The 26704-nt window shown below is 48.0% G+C and overlaps 1 protein-coding gene across 12 annotated transcripts in view; it reads left to right on the forward strand.

The window, feature by feature from the left end:
* Positions 1–26704, forward strand: part of MYCBP2 (MYC binding protein 2) — a 2065574-nt gene that overhangs the window by 900519 nt on the left and 1138351 nt on the right. For all 12 annotated transcript variants that reach the window (XM_086934832.1, XM_086934837.1, XM_086934835.1 and 9 more), the window contains one exon: positions 21113–21200. In XM_086934832.1, the coding sequence (XP_086790958.1) occupies positions 21113–21200 (88 nt within the window). The remainder of the gene's footprint in view (positions 1–21112; positions 21201–26704) is intronic.

Below are 26704 nucleotides of genomic sequence, written 5' to 3' on the forward strand. Positions count from 1 at the left end.
CCAAGCACTCTGCCTCCAGGTTTGATAAGGCCTGCCATAGGAGTGACTTATAGGTTACTGTGTGTCCTTGTATGTGTTAGATATAGAGATACTATACCTAAAGCAAAGGGTGATTACACCACCTTGCCCCAGCCGAGTGACTAAACTTTTTCGATCATTTTTGATCACTTTTGGAAGTCGAACGACTCCGACGGTGCCAATATGGATGCCCGGGTTCAAGCGGCATCTTAGTTCTCCGGCGACGTCATCCCGGCGCCGACGACGGACGCGGAGCCGCAGACGACGCCTACCGACGCGCAAGGGTACTGCTACGCAAAAGTTTCCGGATCCAGTCTGTTGCCTGGGGATATTCTACGGTAAGGAATCTAATACTAACTACTGTTTCTTACAGATATATCTTTACCGAAGGTAAGTAACTTGTGCATCAGGACATAGCGACAAGACCACAAATGAGAACTCCATCTACAAGCCTTATACCGTTACTTTAATAAATGGGGCACCGCAGACATAGACCTTGTTGCCACATATGTAAATGCACAATGCCAAACTTTCCCACCATGTTTCCACACCTATATTCATGGGTAATGATCTGTGGATAAACTGGGCAGGAATCTTTGTGTACACCTTTCCGCCTCTCCCACTGTGCATGGTCACTGAGACAATCATCCCTTACCCTCATCTTGGTGGCTCCAACGTGTACCAGACAACCATGGTTCTCTGGTATTGGATCTTTCATAGATGCACATGCTTGAATCAGTCCCCTTAGTCGAAGTGGGAGTCCACAGTACTATCATAAAGCGTCAACAGCACAGTCATCAACGGCACCATCCTTGCCAGCGCAATCCCATTTGACATTGATGCCACAATTGACTACGATACATTAGATGATAGGTTCATCCTTGCTGATACAGTCAGCAATGACACTGTTGACCATGCTGTCGCCTGTTATACAGTCGACGAGGAAACCATTGACTATGGACCAATCTATGACGACAACCGCGAAGCATACAGTAAAACCTGCATTTCTTCCATTGTCTTACTCTGCGAGAGAACACTCAGGGCAATACCAAGATGGGTATTCAATGCAAGAACAACAAGAACCTTCCATTCAAATGCCTATGTCTCTGGTGAACAATTTGCAAAGTATGCTCCAAGACTATTACTGCAGGTTTCCATCATTTGCACTTGCGACTCCTATGCTACAAACATCAGCGCCTGTGCCATTTTGCAAACCCCCAAACCTAAAACATTACTTGATGCACTTGTCACCCCTCTACCAATGTTAGTGGATACCTTGGCTGAACACCCAGCGGACAATGATCTTTCTACGGACAAAGCCAGGGAAGAGCGTGAAATAAGAGACTATACATCCGTTCCCAATGAGTGGGACGACGATCTCATCCCCACTCCATCCCCACAGGCTGCTGCACCAGTAGACTCTCCGCCAGAGGAAATTTGTGGCTTCCATCATTTAATGGAGAGGGCAGCTAAACTATTTAGCTTCCACTTCTCACCAAGCAAGCAGATTGTTTCCCCTATGATTTTAAAGAACCTACAAAAAGAATTTGTGAAGGCTATCCCTATTTTTTTGGGCAAGTAGGTCTTCAAGCCATTAAGAACCCATCTGCAGTTTTAGCAGTCATGCCAAGGTTGTACAAAAAGTACAGAGCACCCGATGACTCTCCAGCTTGTCTTATTGGGCATCTGAAACCAGAATCTGTGTATCCCAAGCGGTACAACGTCGCGCTAAGAACCCATCGACCCCAAATTCCACTCCTCTGGCCCAGGATGGTCGTAGGCTTGACAATATCTCCTCCATGGCAGCCACAAAAGTTAAAGCCACTAACTCCCTGACTATCTTAGGCCATTATGACTGCCGAATATGGGCGAATATGTCCACTTACATCGACTTGCTACCAGAAGAGGCCAAAACGGAAGCTTGGAAAATTCTACAAGAGGCTGAAAGAATATCAGCAGATATATTCGACTGCGCCATTGATGTCTCTTCTCCTCGATTCAGGCAACTTGCTGGAGCAGCTCCTCTCCACAGACAAGGATGGTTAAAATCCACTTCCTTCCGCCCAGAGGTCCAAAGTAAAATATTGGACATGCCCTTTGATGGCGAATTGCTATTTGGCAAACAAGTGGATGATGTTCTTCAGTCCATCAAGGCTGACACGGATACAGCAAAATCCCTGTGGACTCTACAATTGAGCAAGCAGCCCTTTCGGAGAGCCGGAGGCAGTGGAGCTTACTCCTTTAGAGGTGGTTACCAACCCTATAGACAACAATATCAGTCTGGCCAGGCACAGTACTGAACCAATTATTCACAACAGCAACAATATAGACAACCACCAGTGGCTGCATATAAACATTCAACCAGGGGACCGCTATCTGTCTGCGGCAAAGATTCCAATAGGAAACAGTGACCATAATTTAGTGCCTACTACTGCCTACTCTTCACCAACCCATATTGGAGGGCGAATTTCAAACCATCTTCATCAGTGGTCCAGGATAACATCCGACAAATGGTTACTCGATGTGCTCTCCCAAGGTCGCACCCTGGAGTTCGTGCCCCCCCCCCCTCCGCCCAAAAAAAACACCCCACCACTTAAATCAACTCCTGAGTCAGACATCCATCATGTTGAAGAAGGGAGTGATATAGAAGTTGCTCCAAAACTACAGAAATGATTAGGCTTCTACTCTAGTTTCTTTCTTATCAGGAAAACCTCAGGAGATTGGTGTCCTATCCTTGACAAAGGAAACACTACGACACCCCTGGGCCTCCAAGACGCATACTTACACGTCCAGATCCACCCAAAAACTCCAAGCATTCCTGCACTTCGAGGTAGCCAGCTCCACTACCAATTCAAAGTCCTTCCATTCGGTCTATAATCAGCACTGCACAATTGTACCAAGATGATGGCCCCAGTGGCAGCCCATCTCAGACAGAAGGGAGTCCAAATCTTTCTATACTTTGAAGATTGGTTCATATAAGCTCCCACACATCACCAAGCAGCAGCAACCACATCCACATGCCTATTATTGTTTACCACACTTGATCTCAAAGTCAGTCATCTGAAGTCTCACTTAAATCCCACAACATCATTGAAATTCTTGGGAGCGTACCTCAACACTGTACAAAACAAAGCATTTCTCTCCCAATACAGGCAAATAAAGATTCGACTACTAGCTCACAGATATTCCACAAAAAAGTCTGTTTGGCTGGATATACAAATCATTCCTTGGAATGATTTCTTCATGCATCCTTCTTAATCTGAATTGCCAACTACAAATGTGTCCACTTCAAGAGGACTTAGACAAATAATGACTCCAGGCGCAGAGGTCCTTTGATGACCTCATTTTTATAACTTTAGCAATAAGAAAAGTCATGACTTGGTGGACACGAAAGTTTTAAACATTTTTGATGTATTTATTGGCATCTTTATAACCTGATACATACATTGTCTCCTTGCATGTTACATTGGTAAATTAACAACAACCACAACAGAACAAACATAGGCCAGAGCATAATTTGTTTAACTAGTAAAGGACCCAGATAAAGTGTTGAAGCCGGGGCACAGGCCCAAGGCACCCGGTACAGTCCAGACACACCATGAGCATATTTATACCATGCCTCACCAACCACCTATATGCCGCAAAGTGCAACAGGGTTGCGTTGAGGAGATAATCATGTGTAGCTACAACTGACTGATTAGGTAAGCTGGCATCGTCGGGTTCGAGAGTGCGTAGCCCCTCAAGAACTGGACTCCAGATATCTCTCGAGGCCACTGGCAATAATTCCCAAAATATAGACAGCTGGGTTTGACAGAAGGTGATATCTTGTATCCAGGCCTTAATTGACGGGGCATTCGGCTTCCCCAGTGCATGGCGACCCTGCATTTCGCCAATAACAATGACATGGCGTGAAGTCTGCGGGCCCCCACCGGAGTGTGGTGGACACAAACTTAAACCTGTCGATAGGACTAGCACGTCTGGCACAAATGCCTGAGTGTGTCATAACAACGAATGCCTCCTTGGAAGGTTGGGGTGCTCATCGCCAAGACTTACAAATAAGCAAATGGAGCCCAGACAAAACAAAGATGCACATCAATCTGCTGGAGCTCAAGGCTATCACCTTAGCATTAAAGTCTTTTCTCCCCAAAATAGTGCAGTCATCGGTGCTCATATGCACAGAAAATACTACCAGCTTGTTTTATCTCAACAAGCAGGGGGGCACATGTTAATCAGCATTCTCTTCAAGCGCAAGATATCTGGAACTGGGCTGTTCAACATCAGATAAGGCTCAAAACATTACATGTTCCAGGAGTTTCCAATATCCTCCCGGTATCTTTAAGCAGCACCAATATCCCTTACCACGAGAGGGAGCTCAACCAACACATTCTGGACAACCTCTTTCACAGTTGTGGAAAGCCAAACTTAGATCTCTTTGCTACGAAAGAGAGAAAAGAATGTTGGCATCCGCAAGACTGGTCATGGAAGAATGCGTTTTCGATTAGATGGTCCTGAATCTATGCTTATGCTTTTCCTCCTATCCAATTGGTCTCATGGGTTCTCAATAAGCTCAAGAGAGCCTTGCTGACTTCTCCTCATTGCTCCCAAGTGGCCCAGACAGTTATGGTTCATAGAGCTCCTTCTCCTGTCGGAACAACCCCATGTTCAGCTCAAACCAATACCAATGCTGCTGACCATGAACCAGGGCCAGGTCCTTCATCCCAACCCAACATAGCTACATTTATCGGCCTGGCTCTTAAGTTCAATGAGTTTTCCATGTTCAAAACTCTTTCAGACTTCAGGGACATACTTGCCAGCAAGGGTGGACACTACAAACGGAACTTAAACTCAAATGGAAACGCTTCTGCCTTTGGTGTGCTGAATCTAAGGTCCACCCTCTCACATCACCCCCGGAGCAAACCCTCCCTTATCTACTTCACCTGGCAAGATTTGACTTGACTCATTCTTCCATCAAAGTACACCTGGCTGCAATTTCCAGGTTTAGACGATCCAGTGATGAACCTTTTTTATGGTCTAGTCGAATTGTAAAACAATTCCTCAAGGCCCTATTCAGGACATTTCCTCTAGTAAGGAGACTCCGTCATTGTGGTACTTGAATATGGAGCTGGGACAGCGCTTGGAAACACCATTGGGCCCATTCACAAAGCAGAATTGAAGTACCTTACTTGGAAAATTGCACTTCTCTTGGATCTTACATATGCCAAATGTTTTAGTGACATCCATGCATTTCTATTAAGGAACCTGTCTTTCATTTCAAGTCAGACAGTGTTATTCTTTGGATCAATCTTAAGTTTATCCCCAGGTCCTTTCAGACTTGCACTTTAATAAGCCAGTGATTCATTAAACGTTCTTCCCAAATCCTCAAACTGATTCAGAAATATCTTAAATTTTATTTACACAATAACCGTCAAATCCACAAAGCGAATCAGTTATTTGTGGCATATGGTGGTATCAGAAAAGGTCTTCCAGTTTCCAAGCAGACCATTACCAGATGGATTGCATCCACCATCCAGATTTGTCACTCAAGCAGGAAAACCGTTGCAAGGCAAGGTTAAAGCCCACTCCACCAGAGCTGTCTCCACCACTACAGCTCTATTTGCTGGTGTGCCCATCTAGCATATCTGCTGAGCAGCAACATGGTCTAGCAGGCACACCTTTGCGAAGCAATATTGCCTGGATGAGACTGATAAGACTAATGCGGCTGTGGGACAGGCAGTATTGCGACATCTGTTTCATTAAGGTGAGCCTTCCATAACTTTCTTTCCCACCATCCGCTATGCATCATATCTGAAAGACAAGTTAGTGATAGATTCCTTACCTTAGAATATTCCCAGGCGTCATACTGGATCTGCAAAGTTTTTTGTCAGCAGTACCCCTGCGCGTCGGAAGGTGGCGTCATGTGGCTCCATGTCCGTTGCTCGCGTCGTAGGCGCCAAGATAACGTCACGGAGACTATTTAGACGCCACCAATGCGCGCTGACGTCAGTTCCTTCTTTTTCCGCGCCATCAAGCACAGATCCGGTTAGAGCACATACCCTATTCAATTTTTGACTATCCTTATGAGACTTTTGTCTCCTCCTTTTGAGTCTTTGACTCCTGGTGCCACGTAGGGATGCCTGAGTTTAACCCCCGGGGGGGGGGGGGGGCTGTCGCTGCACGATGTCGGTGACCGACCCCCATGGCATCTGTCTCTGCTGTCTGGAGCGCGACCGTGACTCCTGGACATGTTCTGACTGTCTAGCCATGGCTCCGAAGGCTTATGGCAGCGGTCCCTTAAGCTGCTAGTGGCCCAGCAGTCGTCTCTGCGCCGTTCGAGGTCCAGGGGTCGATTGAGGAAGCGATCGTGGAGCCATCATCATCGTTCCTCGGGGTTGAAGTCTTCCCTCTCGGGTAAGAGACAACATAAGAAGAAGTCGAAGAAGCGTTTCTGTTCTCCGATGTCCCCCCGCCGGTCTCCAGACGCAGACGAGGGGACCTGAGGACCCACCCCCCCGGCTCCTTTGGAGCCTGTGAGTCCCGCGCCTACGCGCCCTATCCGGGTCTGTTGGTAACTCCTACCCAGGTGCAAGATTTTCTTGCAGTCATGGGCCTGTTCAGGCCTCTGGCTCCCTTCCGGCGTGCCTTCGGGGCCCGCGGTCCCAGTTGAGGACCCTCTCTTGCCTCTGCCGCTGCAGGCCCCAGCCCCGCAGGGACATCCGCCGGCAGCTCCAGCCCGAGCTGCCGGCGGTTCCGATCCTGGCATAGCAATGGGTTCCGTTATTCTGCCACCACCTTTGCCCGGGTTTCCGGACAATTTTGCCCTTGGTTGGGACCGTAATTGGGACACGGAGCGCGACGGACGCCGTCCGGCGCCGTTCCAAACCCCGTTTGACAATTTGTATTCCCCAGAACCTCCCCGACCTCTGCAGCCTGTTCCACGGGCAGTGGAGAAAGGGGATGACTGGGAGGGGTCTGATGGCCCTCTTGCACGGCAGTGCGGATCTGAACAGGAATGGACAGTAGAGCTAGAGAATGCCAGTGGGCTTGACCTCTCCTCTGACCCTGGTTTTTGTTTCTCCTCCTGGTGTGGCCATGTAAGAGGGGGCTACATACACTGTGGTGCTCTGTAGAGCAGCTGAGGCCCCTGACCTCGTAATGCCTACTGTGACCCTTAAGACTAATCTCCTCACTGAAGTGCTTCAGCCGGCGCCACGCTCTTTGGAACACCTGCTGCCATTTAATGAGGCCTAAACTGACGTCTAGACCAGCCAAAGGGGATAGGCACGTAGCCAGGCGCCATCGCCCGGCCCCGGGTGACCCTGCTCTTCTCTCTACCCAACCAACCCCGGAGAGCCTGGTCATCCAGGCCTCAACTTCCCAGAGCGCATTCCCTACTACTCCGCCGGATAAGGAATCCAAAAAGCTGGAACAGTTCGGCAAGAAACTGTTTTCATCTGCCAGCTTAGGGCTGCAGTCGCTATTCCCACGCTGTATGGGACATGGTTGCACAGGTGCTGCCTCAGTGTCTGGAGGAGGCTCGGACAGTGATTTCCCAAGCTGTTGCTGAGCGGAAAGATGCAGCAAAGTTCACCATCAGGTGTGGACTGGACACTGCGGACTCACTGGGTAGGGCGATCTCCACGACAGTGGCCCTCCATTGCCACGCCTGGTTGCGGTCCACTGGTTTTTCAGGGGATGTACAAAGTTCTCTTATGGACTTGCCCTTTGATGGCACTCACCTGTTTGGCGATAAGCTAGATAGTGCGCCGGAGCGTTTTAAGGACTCCTGCACTAAGGCCAAGTCCTTAGGTCTCTCCATCATGCGCCCAGCCACGTCCTGCTTTTCGCTCCTTTCGTGGCCACGGAAGGGGTGCCCTGACATGTCCGTTCAGCCACAAGCCTGCGCAGAACCAACCTCAGCGCGGCCGCGGATGTGGTTTCCACCGCTGTGGGACAGGGGGCCAGCGTGTCGGTCAGTCCACCTCAACTCCTGCAGCATCTGCCTCAAAGCCTTCCTAGTCCGAGCTTTGGGGTGCGCCCCATGCCGGTGTGAGGCAGGATTTGCCATCACCTTCCCCACTGGCGTTCCGTTACCTCGGACAGGTGGGTGCTGCAAATCACCCGAAGGGGGTTCTCCCTCCCCTTCGAGACTGCCCCTCCAGCCATGCCACCTCAGTACCACTGCAAGTTGGGGGACCATGTTGTGCTTCTCCAGCAGGAAGCCACGGCCCTCCTGGCCAAGAGGGCCATTGAGCGCGTTCCTGGGCCTGAAGTAGGACGTGGTTGTTAGTCCCACTACTTTCTGCTCCCCAAGAAGGAGAAAGGGGGCCTGCGTCCCATCTTGGAGCTCAGGAACTTCAACCGTTTCCTCCGGAAGGAGAATCTCAAGACGTTGACTCTAGCTCAGGTCTTGGCTGCCCTCGACCCTGGAGACTGGATGGTAGCGCTGGACTTGCAGTATGCATATTTTAATATACCCGTCCTGCCAGCCCACCGGCGTTACCTGCGGTTCACCGTAGGCCAAGAGCACTTTCAGTTTGCCGTGCTCCACTTCAGCCATACCAGTGCCCCTCGGGTGTTCACGAAAGTGATGGCGGTGGTCACAGCTCATCTGCGCAGATCAGGGGTTCCAGTCTTCCCTTATCTCGACGACTGGTTATTGAAGGTGCGCTCGCCCCAGGCAGTCTTCTTCCATCTCCAGTTTACGGCCGACCTCCTGCATTTGCTGGGGTTCTCCATCAACGTGCCGAAGTCGCACCAGAGTCCCTCTCAGTGTCTCCCCTTCGTCGAGCGGTTCTGGATTCGCCACAGTTTCGGGTTTATCCTCCCGAGCAGTGAGTTGCGATATTCAGCCTATGATTCCCATCTTTCAGCCTCTTTCCCGGGTTTGTCAGGATGACCCTTCGGCTCCTGGGCCTCATGGCCTCCTGCATCCCGTTGGTGCAACATGCCAGATGGCATATGCAGGCTCTGTAGTGTGACCTGAAGTTCCAGTGGACACAGCATCAGGGCAACCTGTCAGATCACGTCCAGATCTCGGAGGGCACTGCACGACAATTGCAGTGGTGGCTCTCGAATCGCGATTGGGTCAATGGCAGATCTCTCTCCCTTCCCCAACCGGAGCACACAGTGGTGACGGATGCGTCCTTCCAGGGATGAGGCGGCCACATGGGAGAGCTGGAGATCAGAGGCCTCTGGTCTCCGGCGGAGTCCAGGCTCCACATCAACCTTCAGGAGCTTCGGGCGATCTGACTTGCACTGAAAGCATTACTTCCCTCTGTCCGGGAAAGTGTAGTGCAGGTGTTCATAAACAACACCACCGCCATGTGGTACTGCAACAAACCGGGCGGGGTGGGGTCGTGGACCCTATGTCAGGAGGCTCTCCGTCTCTGGACATGGCTGAAACATCAAGGCATTTCCTTGGTTGTTCAACACCTGGCAGGTTCTTTGAATGCCAGGGCAGTCGAACTCAGCCACTGGTGCATGATGGATCACGAATGGCATCTGAACTCGGACATGGCGCAAGGTCGCTTTCAGCAGTGGGGAGAACCTTGATTAGATCTATTCGCCACTGAAGAGAACGCGCAATCAGTTCTGCGAGTTGGAATTTACAAGGCGGCGCTCGCTTGGCGACGCTTTTCGTCATGAGTGGAGCTGCGGTCTGTTGTACGCCTTTCCGCCTATACCATTTCTGCCCAGAGTGCTGAAGAAGATAAGGCGCGACCAGGCCCAAGTCATTCTTGTGGCTCCTGATTGGGTACTGGTATCCCGAGCTACTCAGCATGGCGAGCGATCCCCCGATCCGACTGCCTCTTCGGGAGCATCTTCTATCGCAGCAGCAGGGGACGGTCATCCACCCGAACCTGTCCAGTCTCCACCTCCATGCGTGGAGATTGAACGGCGACAGTTGACAGCTTTCGGCCTTCCTTCCGAAGTCTGTGATATTATTCTGGCAGCCAGGCGTCCCTCCACTAAGATGGTGTACGCCTGCCGGTGGAACAAATTTGTGACATGGTGCATTGCAAAGGCTGTGGATCCCCTTTCTGACCCTCTTTCTGAGGTTCTTCAGTTCCTTCTATCTTAGGCCCAGCAGGGCTCTGCTCTGGGCACTATCAAGGGTTATCTCTCGGCCATTTCTGCCTATTTTGCGCCTTCCAGATCAGCCTTCTCCTTTTAAGTCCCCGGTTGTTAATCGCTTCCTGAAAGGCATTACACACGTTTCCTCCCATGCCTTTCATAATGCCTCAATGGGACTTAAATCTTGTTTTGACCTTTCTGATGTGTGCTCCCTTTGAGCCACTTCATAACTGTCCCTTACGTCTTCTAACTCTAAAGACGGCTTTCGTGGTAGCTATCACCTCTGCCCGAAGAGTGAGTGAGCTACAACCTCTTTCTTCTAAACCTCCTTTTCTCTCTGTCATCCGGACAAGGTGGTTTTAAGGACTCGTCCTTCTTTACTGCCAAAGGTTGTCATGCCCTTCCACATCGGTTTACAAGAGGGGGTGGTGATGAACAGAGTGTCTGAATTGAGCAGACCACTCTTACCCAGTCCAAAGATCAGGGCTTGATCCATCACCGTTATTTATCTCACTGCCCCATCCCAGCTCAGAACCTGGCTATATGCAAATCAGTCTGTCCCTGGCCCAGTGCATCATGGGAACAGGGCAGACCTTCACTTTGCCCACCTTCTTTCTGCCTCCGCATCCTTCAAAAGAGGAAAAGAGGCTTCACCGTCTGGACCCAAAATATGTGCTCTCGTTCTGTCTGAAGCACACACAACTGTTCCGGGTGGATGACCAACTTTTTGTTTGCTACGTGGGCTCCAAGAAAGGTCGGCCGTGAATAAACGGACCATCTCTCGGTGGGTCAGGACCCAAAATATGTGCTCTCCTCCTGTCTGAAGCACACACAACAGTTCCGGGTGGATGACCAACTTTTTGTTTGCTACGTGGGCTCCAAGAAAGGTCGGGCCGTGAACAAACGGACCATCTCTCGGTGGGTCATTCTGTGCATCAAAGCCTGTTACTCGTTGGCTATGTTCCCATCCTAACAGGGCAACAGCAGCCACCACTGCCTTAGACGCGGCGTCCCCTTGCAGGACATTTGTCAGGCAGCTACGTGAGCCTCGCTGCACAGGTTTACCAAGCATTATTGCCTTGAACATATGTTCCGGAGAGACGGCTTATTTGGCCGTTCTGTTCTCTATGACTATCTGGTGTGATCTTTGTTCGCAGACCCGCCACTGGGGTTGGCATTGCTGGGATAACTTTTCTAAGGTAAGGAATCTAACACTAACTTGTCTCTTTCAGATGCACAGGTTACTTGCTTGTGTAACAATATATCTGTAAGAGATAATAGATAGTGATAGATTCCTTACTGCCCCACCCATCCTCTCCGTTCTGCGAACTGATTTCTAGGGTTAAGGTCATCCCTTTCAGGGCCCTAGTTTCATGGCACCAGTGGTCAGTTTCTTGCATGGTTCTGCGTTCCTGGCACGGAAAGTAGTGTACAGAATGGACGTCAGCGCGCATGGGTGGCGCCTAAGTAGTCTCTGTGATGTCATCTCTGCGCCTACGACCCCAGTGACCGATGCGGAGCCGCACGATGCCACCTTCCGACGTGCAGGTGTACTGCTGACGAAAACCTTTGCGGATCCAGTCTGACACCTGGGGATATTCTAAGGTAAGGAATCTATCACTAACTAATGTCTCTTACAGATATATCATTACACAAGTAGGTAACTTGTGCATTATTGTTCTTCAGTTGGTTTACAGCTTACTATTCAGATTGAAGCATGTGATTCTATGAAAGATCCAGTACTGGAGAAGATAATTAGTTACCTGTAATTGCAGTTCTCCGGTATTATCTTTCATAAATTCCCATGTGACTCACCCTCCTCCCTAGTGAGGCTCCCCTTGATGTAATATTACACTTGTGCTTGAAAATCTGAGGGATTCAGCTTATCTTGGAAGTGTTCTAGCGGGTGCTATCGCCTGAGATTGGCTGACGTTTGTAGTTTGTTCCTTTTTTAAAAAGGACATAGGCTATAAAACCTATGGTTCATTGCCATTCTATCTATTATAATAATACACATTGCCTTATAAAAGTACTGTGGGAGTTCCACTTCGACAACGGAGACTGATTCAAGCATGAAATCTACAGGTAAGTGACTCATTTTCTTCTCAACCCTTCTAGAAATGCCCATTGCCCCTTACAAGAAGCTCCCCAAAATGCCGGTCCTTCTTACTCAGAACCACAGTAGTCAGACCTCAGATGGCTCAAACTGACTATTTGGCTCCTGAGGTCCTGGAATTTGGTAAGCTTGGTCTACCTTTAAGGTGGATGTACATACTCCCAGAAGGCTATAGGCCCTCTACTCTCACCTGCTACTTTGCTAAGTGGAAGCGTTTTGTTTGCTATTGTACACCCAAGCACATAAACCCTCTTATGCCTATATTGCAAAAACATTTTTTGTTACCTCCTACAATTTAAAAGTCAGGGTTAGCCTACACATCAATGGCTACACCTAGTCGCTATATCTGCATACATGTAGAACAGGGAACACTGGGCCCTCTTCATATTCTCAGTGATCAAGATTTTATCGATGACCTTAAATAATTCCACCAACGGTACTTCCAGCACCAGTCTGGAATCTCATTATTGTCCTTAACAGACTTAATGGGCCTCCTTTCGAGGCACTGCATTGATGCCCTTTGCAATTTCTTTCTTGGAAAGTTGTATTCCAGGTATCCATCACGTCTCTCAGGCATATCAGCTAAGTACAGGCCCTCACACTACAGGAACCCTTTTTTCAGGTCCCCAGTGACAGTGTGGTTCTTTGAACCAACCCCAAATTCTTAATTAAAATGGTGTCCTATCCTACCGTAATCGGACTACTGAGCTCTGTTTCCCACGGCCCGACCCAGTAGCTGAAAGAGCACTCCACAAACTGGATGTCAAGCGTTGTCTTATGTGCTCTATAGACAGGACTAAATTATTTTGCAAAACAAAACCACTATTTGTAGCCTTTGCACAGCTTTGCAAAGGTCAAGCAATTTCATATCTAATAGAAACATCTAGCTGCAGATTCCTTAACTTAGAATATCCCCAGGCATCAGACTGGATCTGGAAAACTTCCGCAGCAACACCTCTGCGTGCTGGGGGCGGCGCCGACCAGCTCCGCCCTGACGTTGTCATGACGTCAGCGGAGCCATGTATGTCCCTCCCGGCATGCTGATGTCAGTTTTCTTCTTTTCCGCGTCCCAACGCGGATCCTGGAAAACCAGTGATTCCTTGGCCTGTTCCTTGGGACTTCTCGACGCCTTTGGCGTCGCGGAACAGTATGCAATGTCTTCAGGCTTTAAGGCGTGTGAGACCTGTGCACGTCATGTCTGAAACGGACCCGCACGCCATCTGTATGTGGTGGCCGAGAGTGCACCACGACTCCAAAGAGTGCAAATGAAACCTAAGTCCTTGAGGGAGCGTTGTATGAAATTGCTGGCCACACGGCTGTCCGGTCCTGCACCTTCTCGGTACTGCTCTCCCTCTTGGGATCGAGCCCATTCCAGAGGTCGTTCCAGTGGACGTCGTTCAGAGGCGGGTAAGCACAAGCGTAAGTCGTGGAGGTGTTCCTCCCATACACGTTACGCTGGCGCCCATTCCTCTCGCTCCCTGCCAGGCATGGGCATCCGGCGGTTGCCTTCTCCGTACCCTCCCTTTCCGGGTGTCGGAGCAACGTGGGCCCTAATGGAGGCTTGTTCCAAAGCACTCCACTCTTACTTTGGGTCACTCCCTCTCCCTGGTGCGCCTACGTGTCCCATAGAGGTGGAAGGCACTAATGTCTGGTCCTCGACGGCAGATTCGTCCTCTGCGCTAGCTGTTTGCATAGACTCCGGTTCCGGAGCCGATACAACGCCGGCGGGACACGGCCCAGAGGGTCCTCCCAATCGCCCGTCCAGCCCACCCCTTCAATCACCGCATAGCCCTGCGTGGCTTACTGCTCTGACGTCGGAGGCGCCCTATCGACGTATTTCCTCTTCACATGTTGCGGTGGAATCGACATCGGATGGCGCCCAGGCCGAGTCCCCTTTGCAGGACGTCGACGTCCAGACAACTCCGACTCACTATGCCAGTGCCGACGTCCATACCTCCTCTTTTGCATGAGGTTGGTGTTCCTCCCGACTCCTCGGATGTCGATGCGACTCTGGCACGGCGTCGGCCTGGGGCCGCCTTCTACGCCGCCTCTTATGTAAGAGTTTGACGTTCCTCTGGACTCCCCAGATCTGAGGTCGTTTCAGTCCATGGTGCATGTACCTAGTGTTGAGTGGCCTTCCGATCAGCCTCCGGCTCCTCCACTTTTGCTGTCTAGTGGACGGGTTAGTCTCCGACCATCTCCTACCATCTCCTACCAATGGTTTATTGTCACCTGAGGCTTGTGCTGCCTACGCACGGGCTATTCACAGGGTGGCATCTATTCTTTGTTTTCAGCCCCCTGTGGTTTCCCTGCCTTCTGATCCTTTGCTGGATATACTCCACATGGAGCCCGTTGAGGTGGAGACTTTGCTGCCCCTTGGGGCATCTTTGACATCATGCTTGGCACATAGGCGAGGCTTTCCTCTGGTGACCCTGTTGATCGGGTCATTGCTCGTCGACACCGTCCTGCCCCGGATGATTCACTCTGCCTGTCCCTTCACTCTGGAGCTCAGGGCCTAGTTGTTCAGGCGCTTTTGACTCAGTCTTCCTCCGTCTTGTCACTGTTACCTCCCACCAGGGAGTCTAGGTGGTTGGACACGTGTGGTCGCTAGCTTTTCGCCTCTGCCAGTGCTGGCATTCAACGCATTAAATACGGCTTCCGTGTTCACACTCACATCCTCTGCCCTTTGGGACTTGGTTGAGAACCTTCTTCCTTCTATTCCAGAAGGGCAGCGGGTAGAATTACTTCACCGTCTGCATGATGGCAGGGGAATGGCGTAATTTTCCGTCCGCTCTTCCCTTGACGCAACTTACTCGGTGAGACTGGCTCTTGCTCGGTCTGTGGCTTTGCGCTGCCATGCATTGCTGCGCGACAGTTGTCTCCCAGACAATGTTCAGGATGACCTTAGAGATATGCCATTCAATGGTGTGGACCTTTTTATCCGCCATGCAGATTCGGAGGTCTCCAGCCTCTTGTCTGGGCTACTGTAAATCTTGCGGCACAACTTCCTGCCTTATGTTTTTCTTCTGCATAGGCGATTTTGCGTTGTTGGTTTGATTTCTCAAAAATAATAAAACAAACCTGTGTCCTTGCATAGTGCCTGGATAGTGTAAGCGGTTGTTCCACCATTTCAGTATTCATTGGGTACAGCCGGATGGCTGGTTCTGTCAGACTTACCCTATGTGGGGTATTTGCTGGCTATTGGGTGACTGCCTTAGCCTTGGTACGCTCATATGGAGTCTTCCTCACGGACATCCTTCTGGGGGTATGGCTGTCCTATTTTTCTTCTGCGAACCTCACGTTGACATCGCGCTACTGCACTTCGGTTGAATTCGCTTGTTATCTGTCGTGCTTCTAGGCCTAGGAATGGGTTCCTTGCCGTGCCGCCTCTACCTCGCCTGCCTTGACGAGGTCTTTATGTATTTTCGGCGTTGCAGTGATCCTCTTGTCTATGATGGCTGCTCTTCTTTAGACGCCCACAGTCTCTCGGGGCCCTTGTTCCCTTCAGTTCACGCACAGTTCTTTCACAGCTGCCGCCTGTCCTCGCTTTGCGCCAGGGACAAAAGCTGCAGTGCGGTACGCTTATTACTATTGGCGCAAACTTGGATGCACCCTGGTATGTCTGCTATCATATGGTGTTTGCGTTGTTGCTTCTATGGTCAACCCTTACTGGGCTTGTCTTTCAAGGTCACAGATTTACCATGTCTGTCTCTGCTGTACATTGTCTTGTGGCCTTGTTTTCTGGTCACTTTCCAAAAAGCAGTTTTTCCACATTCCCTGCTGCTTCCGCTCAGGTGTTTTCCACACTTCTGCTTTGGGTTCATACTGTACCATTCTCCAGGGGAGTGTTCTCTGCAGGATACTCGATTCTTGGGTCCCGGACCTTTAGGTTGGTCCTGACTGTTACCACTATTGTGCCTAGCTCCATCTCCGCCTCCTCCTCCTCCTCCTCCTCTGTCTTGCGTGGGACCTTTGCTCATCCCGGGCGAGGGGTCGATGTCGCTTACAGGCCTGGACATTGTCCTGTCCAGTTCTGCTTCCACATTTCTGTTGGTACTTTTCGCGTGCCCTAGTCTATTATTGTGTTGCGCTTCATTTTTGAGCATCTTTCTTCTTATTGAATATCAGCTGTGCTCTTACACAGTGGATTCTTGCAGGCAACTTTCCTTCATGCGGTGTACTTGGTCCTTGACCCGGTCTGCTTGTGCTACGAGCTCTCATATGGGTGTCCCGCTTGCCTGGTGCCCTTTTTACCAGTTGCCTTCTTGCTATGGTGTCTCATGCATCTGGGCTGCTCACGCTACCCTGCAGGAGGGTCTTTGCTATACTTCGTGTGGTTCCTTGGATCGTACTTGCTGGACCAGATCCCAGCTTCTCCTTCTAAAACATACTACTTGCCCTTCCACCACACGCTGTAGCCCCGATCACCTGGAGGATGCCTCTTTCAACTGCCCTCACTGTAATTTCACGCTCCCGCCTTGGAGCCTTCGTTCCGCTTCCCGCCTCAGCCTGACTAAACGCCTGTCCCTTCCTCTGAAGCTAAAAGCAGGTCTGATTAATTGCCGGTCATTGCCCCGCCATGCCAACGAGATATGGACGTCAATTATCTCCGACGCCTGGGATATCCTGATCCTCACCGAGTCTTGGCTCACTGATACCTCCTCTCCTGATATCCATCTTGCTACCCCTCCGGGTTACCTCTTAAAGGGCATCAATCGGGAGGGGGGCAAATCAGGAGGTGGTCTTGCCATCATTCTTAAATCCCACCTTAACTTGTCTATTACCAAATTAACGAACATCGGGCTGATTGAAGCTTTGCACTTCACTATCTCGGATACCGCAGCAGTAGTTTTGGCGGGCACACTAGTCTACAACCCTCCCACTGCCTCTACTCCTTCTTTAACGGCACTCACCCACCTGTTAGCGGATCTCTCCCTCAAACACCAACATTTTTTGGTGCTAGGAGATTTCAACCTCCACGTGGACAACTCTCTCTGCTCAAAAGCTAACAACCTGCTAGAAACTTTGCAGAGCCTGAACTTGCGCCAGTTGGTTAAGGGCCCTACACACCCTGCTGGGCATACCCTGGATCTCATCTTCGCTAATTTCTCTAACATCACAGTCTTCCCTTCCCTCCCGCTCACCTGGTCTGATCATCATCTTGTCCCTTTCAACCTAGAGCTGAGTTTTAGACCCGCCCCCACCACTCTCAGGAAAGAGCTAGGGAGAAAATGGCACAAAGTCACCTGTGCTACCCTAGACCCCTTATTTAACTATCAACTAGACCCTTTATCCAATGACATTGATGGGAATGTCTCTAGACTCAACTCTGCATTGCTCCTTGCCATCGACTCCATTGCCCCCTCAAACTCATTTCCTCAGCTAGGACCCGCCTCTCTGCCCCTTGGTTCTCTACAACCCTCCGGGAGGAAAAAAGCCGATGCAAACTACTTGAACGCAAGTGGCGGCAGAACTACGACCCTGAATCCAAAGCTACTTACAAATCCGCTCTGAAAAAGTTTCTTAAACTAAAAAAAAACCACCATGAGAGACTATTTTTCATCACAAATCTCCAACGCAAAAACTCCTCTAAAACCCTTTTTAACATTGTCAAAGAATTTGTAAACCCCCCCGCCAGAGCCTCGCAGAACCCCTCCAGCCAGGCACTCTGCGATGGACTATCGGACTTCTTCCTCGAAAAAATTGAAAATATCTGTACCTCATTCCCTGAGGTTCCCCCCCCGCTCCCTCATGTGACCGCCCTGGAATCCGCCTCCTTGCAGTCTTTTAACGAATTGTCTCTTGAGTCCGCACTCATACTATTCACCCAATGCAGATCTGGTTCCCCTTCCGACCCAATTCCTGCCAAGACCATGGGTGACCTAGCCCCCTCTCTGGCCAGCTCCTTTCTTTCCATCTGGAATGCTTCCCTCCATCATGGCATCTTCCCAACTACGTGGAAGGAAGCTCTGCTAGTCCCCATCCTGAAAAAACCGGACGCCGATCCGACAAAATTTTCCAACTATCATCCAATCTCCCTCCCTCCCCAATTCTGCAAAAATTTTGGAAAAAGCCGTGCAGCTACAACTAACTATCTGGAAGATAACTCCCTGCTGCACGACTCCCAATCCGGATTTAGAGCAGGTTTCAGTACTGAGACTGCTCTTCTGAAAGTGGCTGAGACTATCCGTGAGTGTGTGGATAGGGGCAAGGAGGCCATGCTGGTCCTCCTCGACCTATCCGCCGCTTTTGATACGGTCTCTCACAAAATCCTACTAAACCGTCTAAAGCAGGTCGGAATCGGTGGTTCCGCTCTCGCCTGGATCGAATCTTTCCTCTCTGGTAGAACTCAGAAGGTGATGCTTAGGCCTTTCACTTCGGAGGGTAAACCCCTGCTGTGTGGTGTTCCGCAGGGCTCTGCCCTGAGCCCTCTGTTTTTTAACGTTTATCTCGCTCCTCTGGCCTCAGTGGTGGAGTCCTGTGGAGTCAGGGTGGTCTCTTACGCTGATGATACACAGCTGATATTTTCCTTTAGAGACCACTCAGACTCCACCTTTACCAACTTCCGCCAATGTCTGAACAACATCTGTGACTGGATGACCAACAATCACCTTAGACTGAATGCTGACAAGACAGAGGTCCTGTTCTTTAACCAAAAAACACCCATCTCCCCCAGCCTGTGGTGGCCCACAGCACTCGACCCTGCGCCCACCCCTGTTCTATCAGCACGTAACTTGGGCTTTCAGTTCGACAACTCACTCTCTTGCAAAGTACAAGTCAACAAGGTCACCTCTGCCTGCTTCGCGAAGCTGCGCATGATTAAGAAGATCCTTCCTTATCTTCCCTTGGATGCCCGCCCAACAATCACTCAGGCCCTCATCACCTCTCACCTAGATTACGCCAACAGATTATACGCCGGTGCTCCTCAATATATGATCGATCGGCTTCAGATCGTTCAGAATGCGGCAGCCAGATTGATCGGAAATATCCCCTACCGTCAATCGGTTGCCGCCTACCGCAAAGAGCTCCACTGGCTTCCTATTGCAAGCCGCATTCAATTTAAGATCTTAACCCTCGCCTATAGAGCCATCAACGGCCTCGGACCTGGCTACCTGAAAAAGCGAGTGATAATTTCTCAATCTGTTAGATCACTTAGATCCAACAACCTTCGCCTCTTGATCACACCCCGCTTTCGCCGCTCCAGAATGGGCGGTAGAGGGTTCAGCGTTATCAGTGCCAAACTATGGAACTGCCTCCCTATCGACCTCAGGTTTAGCCCGTCTGAATCCATCTTCCGTGCCAAATTAAAAACCTGGCTATTCTCCAGACTCTGATTGTCTGTATAAAGCTGGTTCCACCCCTCCCTCCCCTGAGATCCTGTTTCTAGCGCCGGGACACCCCTCCGGGGGTAGCTGTGCGCTGTATAAGCTACTTAAATAAATACCGAAAGTAAGTAACTTGTTCTTCTAAAGCAGGAATTGTCAAGTGGATTGTTGAATGTACCCAAACCTGTTACAATAAAGGTAAATTAACCCTACCTTCCTGCCCCAGACCACACTCCACATGTACACAGGGCGCTATTGTTTTCTTTTTGAGGAACTATACCTATAGCTGAAATTTGAAAAGCTGCTACATAGTTCACTTCACACACGTAGACAAAGCATCATTGTTTTGAGATTCTTGCAAGGCAGCTAGCTAGAGTTGGTCAAACTGTCCTTTGGACCTTCTTTCAGATCTCTGCACCATCCACTGCTTAAGGGAGTACTGCTTTACAGTGGATCCTAAGCATATGTATCTACAGCCGCACATGCTAGGGATGGATTATTTTAATTACCCTGTAAGCATCTATAATGCTGTCGATTTACATGCGTCCATTCTCCTCCCCAGAAGCCAGTGTTACAGATATTTTCCACTTTACATGATGTTCTTCCTTCATGCATGGTTGCTATTCTTTTATACTCATTACTCCTTACCCACTCTCACCTGTTGGCTGAAAAACAATCTACCAATGGATTCAGTCCCTATGCGCATCCACGCCCACGGGAAGTTGCAATCGTCCGAGCCGAACACTAGATGGCAGGCATATACAGGGCATGTGAATTCTCAGCACTACGTGCAATGAAGATATGGTTACAGGGTAAGTAATATAATACTTAATTGTGCAGTCCACAACAAATGAGTGGATTTGAGACCTAAATATGTCAACTTTAAAAAGCTTTATTATGTTTAATACAGTGTATTTACATGGTTTGTCACTCATTCGTTTTAATTAAATACACATACATTTTTAATTTGAAATTCTTATCTACATGTGTGAGAAGGATATGTCAACCCACCACTGCTTGTAGGACTTGGTATCTCCTGCCCTTTGTCTATTAAATGGTCTTTGCTTGTGAGGTGCTGGCGGCAGACAATTCTCTTGCGTTTATACAGGTTAGTTTCCTGTATAGAACCTTTAAATACCTGCCATTTTTCCAATCAGTAGCAGGCCCCCAGAGATGTTAAAGTGGTAGTACTGGATGGTATTACAAAAGCCATGATGATGACACTTTAATTCAAGGAGAAAGTTATTATCTCCTTGATGGCTTTCCGATTTTTGAGCTTACACTTTATAGTGCTCGGTGTATTTTTCAGTATTGCTGGCAAGTTTATACCTTTCTGTTTGCAGGTGTCTTTTTGGAAGCCATTTCTGATGCAGCCAGCTGATTACAGCATGGCATTCTATTATGTTTGGCTTTTCTGCATGAATAAATTCATATCCTATAGTATTAAACTTGTCAAGGAGTTCCCAGCTCTTTCGCTCTTATTCTCTGCACCACAGGGTTATTTTTATTTTCAGAATGATTGGGTTCTTAGCATTTCATTTAAATCGACATTGTTGTTTTATGTATTTTTTTTCTGCAGGGCATTATTCAGCTGGAGAAAGAATTGGCCAATCTTGGGGGTGTTTGTGCTGCTGCATTAATGAAGAAGGATCTTGCACTTCCCATTGGTAGGACACTTGTAATCTTAATGTGAATCATTTTAGACAGTGTTTTGCTTAAGAAATAGAAATATTCATAAACAATAAATCCTCTGTTTCCTAAGAAAAGGACAATCATAATACTTACCTCCTTGAAGATAATGGTATGTTTATCTTCAGAGTTTGAGACCGGTTTGTCACAAACTACTTGGGTATGACTAAAAGTGTGTGGCAATGTAATCTGTTCTTCACCCTAAACTTTCTGTTGTTTCCTTGTATCACTTTTGGGGCCAGTTGCCCCCTGAGATAACAGTTTGAGCTGTACACCTCACAGTAAGTGGTAACACTGATGATGTAAAAGGAGCCAGAATAACTCCTTACACTGGGCATCCATCCTCTACTCAATGGAAATTTAAAAACCTTTGCAGCTTTCCTAAGAGACTTCTTTATTGTCTTTCTTAATTCCACTGTAAGTTGTAACTATGACATACATTCTGGGATAACAGTCCTTGTGACTTAATGTACTTTTTCTTTTTTTTAAATTCGCTATGTCATGATAGTATTTCTGTGAAGAGAGGAGAAAAGGAAAACGGGTCAAGTTTAAGGCTTTGAGAGTGAGGGAAAAGTTTTTATTGGTGGAGTTTGAATGACTTTCTTTTGATTAAGGCTATTACTAAAACCTCACATCGCCTCATTGTTAGTTTTCACTGAGGTGGCTCTAAGTGCTTTATTGTTGGATCTTACTACAGTAATCTTTACCTTTTTCCTCCACTATACATTTTTATCATTCATTAGAATGTGCTGTGTTTGGCTGAAGATGAGCAGTGGGATAGAATGGTTACCTTTAAGTATCTACATATCTGAATGAAGTTTTCCCAAAAATCTTTTGGTTGGAGGGACTGTGTGACTGCTCGGTGTAATATCTCCCTCGTCAGCCCTAATGCATACTTTGGGTTATTTACTACAGCGACACCAACTTTTAGAAAGCAAATTTCATGCATTAGTTCAAATTCTACATGTTAAATATGTATCTAAAAATAATTTGACAAGTCTTACTGAAACACTTATGGTAAAAGCACACTTAGATAATTGGTTTCTTGGTTGATTGATTTTCTAGGTCCTAATCAGTATTAGAAAATTATGCTTCACTTCAAGTGTAGGATTTGTTTGATCTTCAGCAGTTGGGCCTTTACCACAGTGCCTTTCAACCACTATATTTCTACATAGATTGTAAAAAGTTCAAATGGATATTGTCTTGCTTGCTTCATTAATCCTAAAATACCAAATACTGTGTGTAGTTGGTGAAAGGTCCCCATTCCCACTCTGATTTGGACCAATCTGTGTCAATAATGTGTTCATGAAAACAGTTAACATTACCTTTCCTTCTCTGCGGACATTTGTCACTCAAAATTAATGAATTTATTAATGGTTACTTGTCCCTTTGGTATGTTGCAACTTAGTGACACGTTACGCATTTGCACATTAGTCTATACTCGAACATTTCAGTCATATTGTATGTGTTTCATGATTAATAATTGGTTTCATTTGAACTTTTCCTTTTGAACTGGGTATTTGTCATTTGCTGCCGTTCGTGATGTGAGCAGAAATGCAGTAGTGAAGTTGGCATCAGAACCAATCAAAATTTCCTTTCTGACTTTACATGAAATCGGTCATTGATCTTAGTTTAATTTCTTTGAATTTTGAACCAAATGTTGATCCATTGCAATAGTTTGTAGCCTAAGATATTACACTGCCCCAAACAAATCTTTTTTGACTCCCCTAAGCTTTTTGCGCAATGCTCTAGAACAATTCATTTTTTTCTATTTTACATCGCACCAATTCGTTTTTCATAAGTCTATATGGACATACCTAACAATTGTACTTTAAGCCCTGTTTATTTTTTAATTATTTCCAATAACAGCACCGTCTGTCATCACATTCTGTCTTCACTATTGGCCTATTACGGATAAGATTACTGTGGAGCCTAATTCTTCAAGTGTTCCGACGGTTTCTGAAAGTGCAACTTCTGATGGATACTTCTACCTTCTGATTCTTCACCTTTTGACTATCTTAGACAAAATCCGGAAACTTTTCAATAGCTCTCCCAAACAGTAGAGGTCACTTGCTCTGCCTTGGTGCAGGAACCAACACCATCATATAGTTTTTGAAGTCATAAAGCACCCACTCCCTGATGCCCTTTTTCTTTTTTCCACTCTATCGACGCATGTCCAGACCGGCTCCTCCTCAACAATTTGTGTCCTTGTTAAAATTATTTTGGTGCAGTACACAGATTTCATCTTCCAAACATTCAGGTCCATCACAGACCCCCATAACGGCCTCTGGTGCTGGGGGTCATACCATGACAACAGGTCATGTGGATCATGCAGGGGCATGCACCCCATGACCAATGAAAGGGGCGCTAAATTCTATATGCCTGGGATTTAAACTATCTTGGAACCAATAGAAAATCCAGCCCCAGAATGAAGTTGCTGGAGTTGCAGCTGCCGTCAAAGTCATCCTGGAGAAACATAAAAAGCAATGTATCACAACTACGAACGGTGTTCTTCTTCGAACTTTAGGTAGCCATGGCGTTCCCCAGTGCCTCAGATCTGCTCATCAGAGCTGAAACTCATCCATCTCCTTTCAATGGATCTGGCGCCTGCAGCTCCTCTGGACCCAGCGCCAATCCACTGACTTCTGCGGCCAGGAGTCAGCACCCAGGCCTCAACGCCATTGGCAATACCAAGAGTTTCTGAAACCTGAAATGAACCTTTGGTTTAGTTTTGGAAAGGTTAGTTTGATGTTTTTTGCAGGGTCATAGGCCCCTCTCAAGCACCTTCCGGCTCCATGGGTTCTGTTGTTTTCATCTTTGAGGCAACTGCAGAAGATTTTAATCTGGCTCCCTTTGCCCCTTATATCTCTGCTCCTAATCTGGCTCGATTACAGTTCCCACATCAGGTAAGGAACAACAACCGACACTAATGCCATCCCCTTCCCCTATTTACACCGGCTGATCTCTATCAGTGCCGCATCAACCTTCACTAGCTGCACCACCAACACGGCAACTGAAGCCTCTAAAACAGGCCTCGACCCTTAGCCTCTGATGGAGCTCTGTGCTCCTGTGCATAGATCTAGTGGGATGCTAAACACTTCTTGGAAGAAGGTCAAGTTTTGTTGACTCCGTACTGATGCTGATCACTCTGGGCCTATGGACCCTGACTAAACCACACTCACAGATGCTTGTGGTTTTGATACTTTCCCGAGTCGAAAATATACTCTCTGCAGACCTCTCATCTCTGGCAGTTACCTCATATTGCAAAATATGAAGGCAGCTAAGGTCCTTGAACTTCCTTTTCCTTCCACAGATACCAAATCTGGTAGGTTGTTAGAGGTACTGCATCCAACTTCTAAACCCTTACTCACCTAAATGAAGTACTAACTGAGCCCATTCTTGCAGCTTGTGAGAAACCAACCTCATCTCCTGTTGTACTTTGTATAGTAGCCAGAAAATATAGGCCGGTGCTTGGTTATTCTGCCTTCTGAAGGATACTTTTAACCGCAGATTTCACACCATATGAATATTCCCCAGGCATCAGACTTGTTCCGGAAAGATTAAAGCAGTACTCTTAAGTGTTGGTTGGTGGTACCATCTGACTCCTCGCTGACGTAGTTCTGCTCCGTGAGTGACGAGTGGAGACGCATATAAGAGCTACCCATTCTCGCTGATGTCAGTTTCTGTCCACACCTTCAGACAAAAATCTGGTGTTCTCCATTTTCCAGTGTGCAAGGGACAGTGTCACCCACTAAGCTGACAGGTTTCAAACTGTGTAGGGACTGAAGCAATAAGTTATCTATGGCAAAGTATCCTTATGGTCGGTGGGGTAGGGCACAACACCAGGGTCTGTAACGACAGTCTCCACATGAACCTGAAAGCCATACAGGACCCTGAGGCCAAACTTTGTGAAGCAAAACACAAGAAGACTCGTAATGCAACTTGTCGAAGTTTAACTGAAATTCCCATTCCTGTTTCTGAAGTAATTTCGGTGGTAGATCATCAGCATAGGATGTCAAAACAGCAGTCTGCCCCCTTCCGCAACTCTCAAACTCCAAAAAGTATGTGAGGGTGACTCTCTCCCAAACTCCATTAGAAACGATTCGGAGTCTGGTCCTGGTGCACCCCAAATTTCCAAGTCCAGAAAATATAAACCTTATGAGAGGCCATGCTGATAATTTTTAGCACTTTACTGGCTCCCTCTAGCATGGTTTTGGCCTCCAAGTATCCCCAGGGTCCTCTAGTCAAACTTCCACAGCTGGCTCTGCCCTCTGTGCTCCTTGCACCTGTATTGGGTTTAGTGCTTACTCCAGTCCCAGAATCATCCTTAATTCTGGTTTCCTTTGCCTCACACCGGTTTCTACGCTGAAGGAGGATGCCATCTGACGAAGAGCAGATTCCGTCATCACCTTGATCAAGAGCGCGCCCAGCTATGACTGGAACACAACCGATGGGCAATCCTCAGATTCCAATACTTTACCCTTACCAGTTGGTATGGCTAAAACTTTACAGTCTTTTTTGTCAGTGAATTGAACAATGGCAATTATTACTATGTTCCCCAAAATAATGAGGAAAACTGGTATGAAGCACTTCAAAATGCCAGTGGTCTGGGTATTGCCCTAGATAATGGCCTTGTGTCTTGTCCGGGTCCTGCTACAGAGGAAGTGCCTCCTCTACAGTTTTGAGAAGGGTGTCAGAAGTTCTATTTTGGGGTCCATCCACTATGTTGGTCACTGAGGTTCTCCAATCAGATCAGGCCCGACAGAACCCTTGCTACCATTTAATGAAGCCCTTACAGATACCCTTTTGAGCAAATGATTAAAACCATGCTCCGCTCTGCCTACTAATAAGACGGTTGCTCATCCCACACTCGGCAACCTATTCTTTCTTACTGAACATCTCGCCCAAGAAAGCTTGGTGGCACAGGCATTCACAAGCAGAGTAAACTCCAACACTTTTGATTCCACTTCACCTGATAATGAATCTAAATGAATAGAGACATTTGGAAAACAGTTTTTTCCTCCTTGAGGTTGATGAAGCAGACTACTCTCATGCCCTTTAGAATACAGGGGCATTCGTTTTACCTACTGTCCCAGAAGACATTTGGGTGTCCTTACACAGGTCATTCAGGATGGTTTCCATGTTGCAAAATGGGCCAAATGTTAGTGTTTGAACACAACCAAATGTTAAGGTCAAGAGATGGTCACTATTTTGGCTCTTCAGTGTCATGCCTAGATGGTCAGTGGGCTTCTCTGGGGATAGCCACTTGACATGCTGTTTGACAATACTCAAGTTTTTGTTGAAAAATGAGCCCTGAAATGGTTCAAGGAGAGCAGAGACGCGGCACATTCCTCTGACCTTTCTGTTCCCAAAACACAACTCAACCACCAATTTCACCTTTTCCGTGGCAATGGTCAGGGTTTTTCATTCCGTGGACACCAGTCTTCTCCATCAGCCCAGCAGGCTTTTGTGGTTGAGGCCA

Source organism: Lissotriton vulgaris, chromosome 8 (genome assembly GCF_964263255.1).
Source record: "Lissotriton vulgaris chromosome 8, aLisVul1.2, whole genome shotgun sequence".
In the NCBI taxonomy this organism is placed as follows: domain Eukaryota; kingdom Metazoa; phylum Chordata; class Amphibia; order Caudata; family Salamandridae; genus Lissotriton; species Lissotriton vulgaris.